The sequence below is a fragment of the Myxine glutinosa genome, chromosome 2 (assembly GCF_964187855.1).
Source record: "Myxine glutinosa chromosome 2, kmMyxGlut1.1, whole genome shotgun sequence".
Classification (NCBI taxonomy): domain Eukaryota; kingdom Metazoa; phylum Chordata; class Myxini; order Myxiniformes; family Myxinidae; genus Myxine; species Myxine glutinosa.
In genome coordinates, this window is record NC_136262.1 from 176,605,712 (window position 1) to 176,618,441 (window position 12,730).

At 48.8% G+C, this 12,730-nt stretch overlaps 1 protein-coding gene across 1 annotated transcript in view; it reads left to right on the forward strand.

Moving 5' to 3' along the window:
* The first annotated feature begins 4,856 nt into the window (after positions 1–4,856).
* LOC137415529 (E3 ubiquitin-protein ligase DCST1-like) overlaps positions 4,857–12,730 on the forward strand; it is a 147,792-nt gene continuing 139,918 nt past the window's right edge. The window contains exons 1-2 of the mRNA XM_078772676.1: positions 4,857–4,883; positions 5,145–5,216. Coding sequence (XP_078628802.1) covers positions 5,159–5,216 — 58 coding nt within the window. The 5' untranslated portion in view covers positions 4,857–4,883; positions 5,145–5,158. The remainder of the gene's footprint in view (positions 4,884–5,144; positions 5,217–12,730) is intronic.

Here is a 12,730-nt window from a genome sequence, read left to right on the forward strand (position 1 = left end):
TCCGAATTCGGATCCGGTTACTAGAATTTTTAAAGTGATTCTTCACCATTGGGAGATAGGGCGAAAAACGATACATAGCAGGATATCTCAAAAAGTTGCGGACGGATTCGGACGAAACTTGGTGCACCGGTTGGGTGTCTGACAAGGACGATTCGCTTCGATTTTGGTGAAGATCTGAATATGGATTCGGATATGAGAATTATTTAATTTTCTAAGTGATTCTTCACCATTGGGAGATCGGGCCAAAAACGATACATAGCAGGATATCTCAGAAAATTATGGATGGATTTGGACGAAACTTGTTGGACAGGTTGTGTGTGTGACAAGGAAGAATCGATTCAATTTTGGTGAAGATCCGGATCTGGATCCGGTTAGTAGAATTTTTAAAGTGATTTTTCACCATTGAGTGACATGGCCAACCAGGTGTAGGTTTGCTCTCTACTGAGTGCCGTTCTGGTTTAAAATGTTTTGGACGGATTCGGAAGAAATGTGGTGGACACGTACTGGGTATGAGACAAGGACAAATTGATTCGATTTTGATGAAGATCCGGATACTATAATTTTAAGTGATTCTTCACTATTGAGAAATAGAGGGCTAAAAACGATATATATACTGCATATATCACGATATATTAAAAAGTTGTGGACGGATTTGGACGAAATTTGGTGGACTTGTTGGGTGTGCGACAAGGACTAGCAGATTAGATTTTGGTTCAGGTCAAAATCCAGATCCGGCCTATCAATGGGATACAAAACGTAAACTGTTCAACCTAGCAGAGGTATGCACACCACCGACTACCGTTCTAGTTCATTGGATAAATAGTTCGATGAAATGGTAGTCAGGTTCACTATGTTTTTTCGTTCAAAATTTTGGTAGATTAGCAAAACTATACATTTTTGGAATATTCAGAGCATGAGGAATCCAAAAATTAATGTTTACATTTGCGTAGACACCTTTGCGAAAATGACACTCAGGACAGTGATGAAGATCTGTAAAAGCATATTCCTGAACGGTATAGACCTCGTAGATCCTGTGTATAGGACTTATAGTTCAATCTGATACTACCTATAACTTCCTATAACAACCGAGAACTTCAAAGGACTTGCAATATCATGTATTATGTAATACAGTTATATCACAAATATAAAGACAATGGTTTTCAATCACCTTTGTTTGTTGCTTTTCTATAATCCTGAGCACTATTTTGAGGCCTTTATTGGATTCCTTGACCCAGAAAACACAGGATTAGCATATTTAATTAAGTCTCTAGGTTGACTAGAAGCCGAGATCGCGCAAAATGTGTATTTTATGGCGGCCATTTTCAAAATCCAAAATGGCGGCCATGCAGGTGTCTGTGCAAATGCCAACATTGATTTTCAGATTCTCCATGCTCTGAAGATTCCAAAAATGTACAGGTTTGCTAATCCCAAAATTTTGAACGAAATTATATTTGTTAACATAGTGAACCTGACTATCTTCATCACTGTCCTGAGTGTCATTTTCGCAAAGGTGTCTACGCAAATGTAAACATTAATTTTTGGATTCCTCATGCTCTGAATATTCCAAAAATGTATAGTTTTGCTAATCTACCAAAATTTTGAACGAAATTATATTTGTTAACATAGTGAACCTGACTATGGTCAGAAGTTCGATTTGGTGATGTGGACGAAATGAAAAGGTAAGAGAAAGCGAAAGGGGGAAACCCTCGAAGTCGTAACGGATATTTAAATGGGAACGATGTAAATAAACACCAGAGTGATGATGCAACGGAAAATCCCACATGTGAGAAAGCTGGGAAACACCAGAGTGATGATGCAACGGATAATCCCAGAGAAAGCCAAGCACATGTGAGAAAGCTGGAAAACACCAGAGTGATGCTGCAACGGAACATCCCAGAGAAAGCCACACACATGTGAGAAAGCTGGGAAACACCAGAGTGATGATGCAACGGAACATCCCAGAGAAAGCCACGCACATGTGAGAAAGCTGGGAAACACAAGAGTAATGATGATGCAACGGAACATCCCAGAGAAAGCCACGCACATGTGAGAAAGCTGGGAAACACCAGAGTGATGATGCAACGGAACATCCCAGAGAAAGCCATGCCCAAGCTGAGGACGGCGGCAAGTGAGGAGGTCAATCCAACGGCCAGACGGACATCCAAGCCTCGTTCAAACGTGAGGATGTAGAAACACAGGAAGGACAAGATGAGTCCGAGGGTGAAGGATGCTGCGCTCTGGACGATCGGCCTCTCCTTCTGCTTCTTGACCCGCTTCTTCAAGCGGGAATACTGCACAAGGATGTTAGGGGAGAGGACGGAGTGACCGCCATTAGTAAAACGCACAAACGACGAAACATTGCGCGTGTCGTCGTCTGAACAGCAAACGACGAGTGCACGTGGAATTCCGCGTCCAGGAAACACGGACGAATGCTTTCCGACGGTCGTCGCTCCAATCTCACCTTGCAAGAAAGATTCCCTCTTTTTCCCCCATTCGTCCCGGCTGTGGACGGACGGCTCCCTTTTTTACGGACACGCATCTTGTCGTTGCGAGTCGCCGAAGGAGCGTCGTGCGCTTTCTTGAACTCAGATTGTTTGTAAGTGCGATTGTTACGCTTAGCAACAAGCCTAGCAACGAGCGCACGGACGCCAATACCATGGAGTACTGGGACCGAAAATACCATGGAGTACCGGGACCGAACTCGCGTTCAAATGGAAACGGTTCATTGTTTGTGTATTAAACGGATGAGTAATTCAAACTGTTGAACTTTGTTTCCTCCTGCGATCGAGAATCCCGTTTATTGAACGTTTTTACAAATTATCAGTTTTTGTTCTTTTTTTTATTTTAAATAACAGTTTTGTTTATAAATGAAATGTCCCCACCTTACGCTCCCCCCTTCAGTAGTTTGCAGGTGTTATGGTAGGAGGAGCCTCCAGCGCTGGTTCCAAACTTGTTATATTCGTCATTGACCCTACTTTGTATGATATTGGCGAAAGGGGATTGAAGATTGTTTATCAAACCCCGAGACACAAACATTCATTTGAGTGTCTCATTTGGGAGGTTTGTAAAACCATTGGATGTAACGAATGATCCCAAAGCGTTCAGCTACGTTTATTATGTTCTACGTGCTGCAGCTACAACGTGATCTATTTATTATGTACGCACGTTGTTGTGTTGTCCCGGGAGGGTCTTGCACATTTCGAAGCGGATCGTAATGGTTACATCATGTAATTCGTTACACTCATTGTAATTATTTATTAACCGCACCATCGTGTTTGGTCAGGCCGTTCATGAACAACTTTCCCTTCGGCTGATCCCACATGAAGGTGAAAAAAGAAGTAGTAGTAGTAGTGGTGGTGGTAGTAGTAGTAGTAATGGTAGTAGTAGTGGTAGTAGTATAAATCGTGGTGGTAATGGTAGTGGAGGTTGTAGAAGTAGAAGTAGCAGTAGTAGCGATGGTAGTGGGGGTAGTAGTGGTAGTAGTAGTGATGGTAATGGGGGTAGTAGTGGTAGTAGTAGTGATGGTAGTAGTGGTAGTAGTAGTAGTGGTGGTGGTAGTAGTAGTAGTAATGGTAGCAGTAGTGGTAGTAGTATAAATCGTGGTGGTAATGGTAGTGGAGGTTGTAGTAGTAGTAGTAGTAGCAGTAGTAGTGATGGTAGTGGGGGTAGTAGTGGTAGTAGTAGTAGTGGTGGTAATGGTGATAGTAATAGTAGTGGTCGTGGTAGTCGTAGTGGCAATAGTAGTAGTAGTAGTGGTAGTAGTATTAGTAGTAGTCGTAGTGGTGGTAGTAGTAGGCTAGTAGTAGTACTAGCAGTAGTAATAGTAGTGGTAGTAGTAGTGGTGGTGGTGGTGTTAGTCGTCGTGGTGGTTATAGTAGTGGTGGTGATAGTTGTAGTGATGGTGGAGGGGGTAGTAGTTGTAGTAATAGTATTGGTCGTTGTAGTCGTAGTAGTATTAGTAGTAGTAGTAGTAGTAGTGGTGGTAGTAGTAGTGGTGGTGGTGGTGTTAGTAGTCGTGGTTGTTGTAGTAGTGGTGATGATAGTAGTAGTGATGGTGGTGGGGGTAGTAGTTGTAGTGGTAATGGTGGTAGTAATAGTAGTGGTCGTTGTAGTCGTAGTGGTAGTAGTATTAGTAGTAGTAGTGGTAGTAGTATTAGTAGTAGTAGTGGTGGTGGTAGTAGTAGTAGTCGTAGTTGTGATTGACGCAATCAAGAACAATGTGATCCACCTAATCCAATTTGAAATGTCGAACCTGTTACCCAGACACGAAGCACACTCAGGATAAGTCAGCGTAACCTGTGTTAAGGAACCTCAAAGAGGAGTCGACCAGACAACTTGCTACCTGCAGTCGAGGCAGGAATTTGTAATTTGGCCAAAGTGCCGGCGATAACTCGCCGACTCTTCGCGAGGGACACCGTGGGATATTTAACGTCCAGCAACTAATGCAGGTACATGGAACGCCCGGCTTAACGTCCATCCGAGGAACAGCACACACACTGATGGATTATCCTGCCTGTAAAAAACCGGGACGACGGTTCATAGTTGGGTCGGGATTCGAACCCAGGCTAAACATCTCAGAGGGGAAGTAGTCGTGCTGTCCCTTCTGAACCCGTGACTCACTCGACTGGCGTCCCAGGTTCAAATAAATAAACAATCCTGGTTGTCACTTTAAATTAGTTATTCTGGGTCCACGATGCACGCGACGTCTTCAAACTGAGGAAGAAGAAGCCTGAGGTTCGCGACTCCAAAACAATAGTTCCCAGGAATTGCGCAAACGGTTAAACGCTGATCCTGGCAAGACTTCTCCACGTGGGTCCATCAAACTCATTTTGAATCCAATTAATTCCTACCGGCTGAGAGATTCTCACATCATCTGTGAAAAGGTAAAAAATTCAATTGACTATTGCAATTATGGTTATATAATTATCATCGCTATATTATAAGTATTATTTATATATTACACAAAAACAACAAACGTAATGATTTCGATTTTGCTCCCATTACTCCAGAATCGCAATGTGTCGTTTTCGTTTTGTTGCTTTGTGATGTAATCAGTTGCTATGGGAACGATTGTTGTTGTTTGTGTTTTAATGGGGGATTGCCGAGCATGTAAATTCAACTTTGAACTTTCACTTTGCTTATAGAGATCTTAATCCCGATGGCGACACCGAGGGAGACCCGGAGCAAAGGTCGTCGCACCAAACTACCGAGATCGGGTGAGTCCAAACACGGGACTTGCAACGTCGTTTGTCACCTCCGTGATGTCGCAGACAGATAATCCCAGGTGCTCGAACCAGTTAAACAGGATAAATAAGCGATTTGACATTTTGTTGGGAAAATCATTTAAAATAATATTTATTGTTAAAATGAACCATGTTGTGGATCACACCAGGTGCATCTTACCAAGATCGGTGTCGGCTAGTACTTCACCTCCACATCCCTAACCCCCACCCCCTCCTAGCTGTCCCTAACCCCCATCACCACCTAGCTGTCCCTAAACCCCACCCCCTCCTAGCTGTCCCTAACCCCACCCCTCCTAGCTGTCCCTAACCCCCAACACCTCCTAGCTGTCCCTAACCCCCAACCCCTTCTAGCTGTCACTAACCCCCACCCCCTCCTAGCTGTCACTAACCCCCACCCCCTCCTAGCTGTCCCTAACCCCCACCCCTCCTAGCTGTCCCTAACCCCCACCCCTCCTAGCTGTCCCTAACCCCCACCCCTCCTAGCTGTCCCTAACCCCCACCACCTCCTAGCTGTCCCTAACCCCTACCCCCTCCTAGCTGTCCCTAACCCCCACCTCCTCCTTGCGGTCCCTAACCCCCACCACCTCCTAGCTGTCCCTAACCCCCACCCACTCCTAGCTGTCCCTAACCCCCAACGCCTCCTAGCTGTCCGTAACCCCCACCCCCTCCTAGCTGTCCCTAACCCCCAACCCCTTCGAGCTGACCCTAACCCCCACCCCTCCTAGCTGTCCCTAAACCCCACTCCTCCTAGCTGTGCCTAACCCCCACCCCTCCTAGCTGTCCCTAACCCCCACCCCCTCCTAGCTGTCCCTATGCCCTACCCCCTCATAGCTGTCCCTAACCCCCACCCCCTCCTAGCTGTCCCTAACCCCCACCACATCCTAGCTGTCCCTAACCCCCACCCCCTCCTAGCTGTCCCTAACCCCCACCACCTCCTAGCTGTCCCTAACCCCCACCTCCTCAAATCTGTCCCTAACCCCCACCCCCTCCTAGCTGTAGCTAACCCCCACCCCTCCTAGCTGTCCCTAACCCCCACCACATCCTAGCTGTCCCTAACCCCCACCCCCTCCTAGCTGTCCCTAACCCCCACCACCTCCTAGCTGTCCCTAACCCCCACCTCCTCAAATCTGTCCCTAACCCCCACCCCCTCCTAGCTGTAGCTAACCCCCACCCCTCCTAGCTGTCCCTAACTCCCACCTCCTCCTAGCTGTCCCTATCCCCCACCCCCTCCTAGCTGTCCCTAACCCCCACCACCTCCAAGCTGTCCCTAACCCCCACCCCCTCCTAGCTGTCCCTAACCCCCACCGCCTCCTAGCTGTCCCTAACCCCCACCTCCTCAAATCTTCCCTAACCCCCACCGCCTCCTAGCTGTCCCTAACCCCCACCTCCTCAAATCTGTCCCTAACCCCCATCGCCTCCTAGTTGTCCCTGACCCTCACCCTCCTTCCTAGATTGTCCATCACGCCGCTTTCCTAGCTTCACCCTCACCCCCTTACGTAGTTACCCTGTGGTAGTCCCCCCTCCCATAGTTGTTTCCCCCCCCCCCCCCATCTCCCCCATGATTGCTTGTTCCCCCCTGCTTGTTTCCCTAACCCACAGCTTCTATGGTTGTACCTTATCCCACTTGCATAATTATTTCCAGCCCCCGTAGTTGTTTCCCCTCCTCCCCATCCATGGTCGATCTCCCCCAATTGTGGTTTTCTTCTGTGGTGTAGTTTTCCCCCATTAGTAGTTTTAACTTTCACCTTATCGCTTAATTTATCAAAACATGCAACTGGGACTTTCTCACCATGACGTCATGACATTCATCACCATGACATCAGCAGGAGGAGCTGAGGGGAGTGGGAGGAGCTGAATGGAGTGGGAGAAGCTGAATGGAGTGGGAGGAGCTGAATGGAGTGGAAGGCGCTGAATGGAGTGGGAGGAGCTGAATGGAGTGGAAGGAGCTGAGGCGAGTGGGATACGCTGAGGGGACAGTGGGAGGAACTGATGGGAGTGGGAGGGTTGAGGAGAGTGGGCAGAACTGAGGGGAGAAGGAAAAACTGTGAGGAGAGTGTGATGAACTGGGTTGGAGTGAGAGTAGCTGATGGGAGTGGGTGGTACTGAAGAGAGTGGTAAAAAAACTGAGGGGAGAGTGTTAGAAACTGAGGGGAGTGGGTGGGGGGATGGTACTGAGGAGAGTGGGAAAAACTTAGTGAAGTGGATGGAAGTGAGGGGAGTGGGTGGGGAGAGTGGATGGTACTGAGCGGAGTGGGTGGTACTGAGGAGAGTGGGTGGTACTGAGGGGAGTGGGTGGTACTGAGGAGAGTGGGAAAAACTGAGAGGAGTGGTCGGGGGGAGTGGGTGGTACTGAAGAGAGTGGTAAAAAAACTGAGGGGAGAGTGTTAGAAACTGAGGGGATGGTACTGAAGAGAGTGGGAAAAACTTAGTGAAGTGGATGGAACTGAGGGGAGTGGGTGGGGAGAGTGGATGGTACTGAGGGGAGTGGGTGGTACTGAGGAGAGTGGGTGGTACTGAGGGGAGTGGGTGGTACTGAGGAGAGTGGGAAAAACTGAGTGGAGTGTGTGGGACTGAGTGGAGTGGGTGAGGGGAGTGGGTGGTACTGAAGAGAGTGGTAAAAAAACTGAGGGGAGAGTGTTAGAAACTGAGGGGAGTGGGTGAGGGGATGGTACTGAAGAGAGTGGGAAAAACTTAGTGAAGTGGATGGAACTGAGGGGAGTGGGTGGGGAGAGTGGATGGTACTGAGGGGAGTGGGTGGTACTGAGGAGAGTGGGTGGTACTGAGGGGGTGGGTGGTACTGAGGAGAGTGGGAAAAACTGAGTGGAGTGTGTGGGACTGAGTGGAGTGGGTGGTACTGAGGAGAGTGCGAAAAACTTCGTGAAGTGGATGGAACTGAGGGGAGTGGGTGGGGGGAGTGGATGGTACTGAGGGGAGTGTGTGGTTCTGAGGAGAGTGGGTGGTACTGAGGGGAGTGGGTGGTACTGAGGAGAGTGGGAAAAAATGAGTGGTGTGTGGAAATGAGGGGAGTGGATGGTACTGAGGAGAGTGGGTGATGTTACACTCGCGGGGTGGATTGTTTAAGGATGGTACACTCATGGGGCTGGGCCTGCAATTTTTAGAAGCTGTGATAGTTGGGGTGTACCTTATGTGAAATTCCGGGCCGGCTGTGAAACCAGATTTTGCTCTTTTCTTTCTTTCTCCCCTATCGACTTTATTTTTTATTCTTTTGTTAAAAGAAAAACAAAGATCTTCCTTATCGCCTTTCTCCCTCCCACCGGAGCTCTACATAATTGAATAGAGAGAGAACCTTTGGGAAGAAAGAAAGAAGAGGAGATGGAGGAAGAAGAAGAGGGCGTCGGATCGGTGGAGAAAGACGCAAAACCGAACGCAGGACGCGTGGTCCAGGTTTTGATGAGAAACTCGGCCTGTGTGAGCTTTTTGAGGATTTATGATTAATCTCTCTGAGGGCTGCTTGTTGGAGGGACAGTCTGTGCAGGAGAGATTTGGGTGGAGGAGGCTTTTTTCGGTGCACGTGGGATCAATCGTGAGGAAGTGCAAGTGGGAGAGGAAGCCAGAAACCTTTGCTCCTCATCAAGTTTCGTCAGAGCCGGCGGGAGGCCACATGCGGCTTCATGGTCTTGCAGAAACTGCTCTGGGCAGGTCGTTCGTGGAGTTTGGGGACACCCACTGAGAAAGAGAAGAGTGGAGGGGAGGCGCCACCCTCGGGACACGTGGCTGGGGCGAGGCAGCCAGGACGCCATCTGAAACAGGCCTGAATTCCCCTCCTCCCCGTGCTCCCCTCCCAGTTTTATTTTTACCTTTTATTTCCTTTATATCCTGGCGAATATTTCTTTGTTATTTTGCTACTCTCTCCCTCCCCTTTGGGATTAGCTAGGGATACTGGGTGGGTCGTTTACTTGTCTTGTCTGTTTTGTCTTGGCACCTGTCTCTGTCCTTTAAGTACTTGATCTTTGCTGCTGCTTATCAGCGGGATTTTCTTTTCCTTATGATTTATCTTTTCCTTGGTGTTGCACCCTGTGTTTTTTCTTGATTTTGAGAAAAGTATTTGCATTTATTCCCTTGTTTTGAATTTGCATTGCATTTCTGAATTGGCATACTGTGTGTTGAAGATTGGGGGGGTGTAAAAAATTGCGTCAGCATTTGGATGGTAGATTCGCTCGGTCACTTCTGATTGCTCATACGGCGCGACCCGCCCACAGGGAACGTATTTGTCTCCCGAGCACATCGATTAGGATCTCCGGAGCAATAGGCAGTACCCCGAGCCCTTCACACAAGGGCTAGGTCGTAACAAGTGGTGTCAGGAGTGGGATCCTAGCCCAAATTAGAAAATGAGTGTCGGAATGGCAAATGCCGAGGTGGTCGTGTCTGTAAAAGGTAAATAACTCGCTGATTGGCGTGTCAGCGATCTTAGGTCAGAGCTGAGAAAACGTGATCTTGACGTCAGTGGTTTAAAATGTGTGTTGGTAGATCGTCTTAGGGAGGCAATGAGAAAGGAGGAGGGTATTGATATGGACAAGTCAGAAGTTCATTTTGAGGAAATGGTGAAAACAATGCAGGAAGCTTTGCCAAAGAGGAAAATAAATTTTGCCCTTAACCCAGGGGTGGATGGAAGTGGGTTTTTAGATGGGGCAGTTGCATCTGGGGAAAGGGTTACTGAGTCCAGCCAGCTGGAGGGTACTGAAAAAAATTCTCCCGGCTGCCCATTCAATCATAGTAGCCCAGGAGCAGGCAGTGACAGCAACTTGGTGTCGCCCATGCCGAGGGACATCGGCCTGCAGTTGAGTTCCATTATGGCCATACTGGGGGTGCAAACTGAGAAAAGGGATGCTGAAAGAGCTGAAATGACTGAGAAGATTGATGCTCAGAGGGCTGAGGCCAAAAATATGAAAGGACAGATCACTGGACTTAAGGAAGAAATGGAAACACGTTTCCAAGTAATAATGGAGAGGAAGCTGGAAGGGATTAGGACAGATAAAATTAAAGAACAGAATACGTGGTGTATGGGGGACATACCACAACCCGGGGATGCCTCCAAATCTGCTGTGGGGGTAAGCAGGCTTAACGCTTCCGTTACCATGGGGACGATGGCGGGTATCGCATGCAGTCGAGACATTGCATGTGGCCCTTTTAATGGGGAAGAAAACTTAGAGGCATATTTAGCACAATTTGAGTGCGTTGCCAGGTTGAACAGTTGGACAGTTAGTCAAAAGGTGGCTATGCTGGTAGCGTCATTGAGAGGAAGGGCATTGGGGATACTGAATGGCCGGCTAGAAGACCCACTGGGCTATGATGAAGTGGTAAAATGCCTCACCAGACGTTTCGGGACAGCACATCAGGTTGAGTTGGCAGGGGTACAGCTCATGCAGCGGAAGTGGCAACCCCCAGAGACGTTCCAGAATCTGGCGGGTGATATTGAATGCTTAGTAAAGCTGGTTTACCCGGAGGTGAAGGGACCGGGATTTGAAAATGTGGCTCGTGAGTATTTCATAGCAGCCATAGGTGGGGAATTGCAATCACAAGTTCGTCTACAACGGCCTCAGGGTCTGTATCAGGCAGCGGAGGTTGCTTCTGAATTGCGGATCATTCAAACACAGCGGTCGCCCCATACGCAACGGGCAGTAATTCGTCGGGCACATCACCTAGGAACCGAAGAGGTGGAGACTCCCAAGCGGTATGAAGGACCGGCTGATGGTATTGAAAGGGGAGAAGGTTACGCCACCAAACAGGATGTGCAGAGGCTTCGTGAGGTGATACAGCAGGGTTTTGGGACCTTAGGGAAGCAACCTTGGGGGGGGACCACGAGGAAACAGGGTGTTTTCTGATTCCTGGGGAAGGGACCCCACATGCTGGGGGTGCGGAATACTGGGCCACTTGCAGTCGGAGTGTATGCGGAACGGACGTCAACGAGTTCACAGGAGGAAGGGGACCGAGACGGGATATAAATGAAACAGCCCTGGCAGTTGCTCCGATAGGGGGGGGGGGGGGGGAGCGTTCAGCCGTATCGCAGAAGGGAGATCAGAGGCCCCAAGACGAGATGGAGCTAGCCATTCGGGAAACCGGACGTAGCCGGTCGTGTGGGGCGACAGCCGGCTGTGAATGGGGAAGCCTCAGTCATGGTGCTTGGGTTGAGTGGAGTTGGGGTACAGCTGCAGAATGTCGCAGTTTCTTGTACAGTAGAGGGGAAACAGATTCGAGCAATTGTGGATACGGGGGCGAATGCTACCGTTGTGCATCCCGACATTTTGCGACGCACAACAAAGGGATGGAAACCACTCGACCCTGGAGCAGGGTATCATCTGAAATTGGCCAATGGGGAGACAGTGCCAATACTCGGGAGTGGAGTCCTCAACTTGTGGTTGGCTGGGATGGAGTATAACACAAAAGTGTGGGTGGCGAAGCTCTGTGACCCTTGCTTGATTGGACTGGATTTCCTGGCCGAGAACGGTTGCCAGTTGGATTTTGATCGGATGTGCTTGAAGATTGGAAAGGACATAGTTCTATTTGAGGAGCAGAGAGAAAAAGATCCAAAGGATGCAAGTGTAATTGCGCCTGTGTCTGTGACTGTACCACCAAACTCAGAAATCCTGATCATCGCTGAGCGAGCTGTCATCAGGTGTGAATCGTCCCCGCTGGGACCAGTGGAACCGATGGAAGAGCCAATGACTTACGGAATCACAGTAGCACGAACGTTAGCAGGGTCCGAAGGAACACGGGTACCAGTACAGGTGCTAAATGCCACCGATCAGCCAAGGGTTGTGAGAACAGGCACCCAGCTAGCGATCTGGATGTCGGGGATAGAGGTGGTAGAGTGTAATGGGAGGTCCGGAGTAGAGGATCCCACAGGGCGCGACGATGGTGAGTGGCCTGAAGAACTCGCAGATCTGGAACAACGCAGTATTGCAGGACTCGGTGAGGATCAAGCCAAACAAGTCCACTGGTTATTTGCCTGTAACCGAGACTTGTTCATGCTAGCGGGTAAGAAGATGGGCCGCACGAAAATGGTAAACCTTCGGATTGAGACGGGGGCGGCAAGACCGATTAAGCAACCGCCAAGACAGCTACCATTTGGAAAAAGGAAAACTGCTGAGGAGGAAATTGCCACAATGTATGCCGGGGATGTAATTGAACCCTCTGATGGAGCATGGGCATCACCAGTGGTCCTGGTGCGGAAGAAGGATGGGACAGTTCGATTTTGCGTGGATTACAGGAAATTGAAGGATGTGACCAGAAAGGATTCATATCCACTTCCTCGAATCGATGAGACTTTTGATGCGTTAGCTGGACCGAAGTGGTATAGCACTTTGGACCTAAAGAGTGGCTACTGGCAGGTTGAAGTCGACCCAGCCAGTCGTGAAAAGACCGCATTTTCAGTGGGAACAGGTCTATGGCAATTCAAGGTTTTGCCATTTGGTCTGTGCAATGCTCCCGCCACATTTGAAAGGCTTATGGACAGAGTTTTGGAAGGG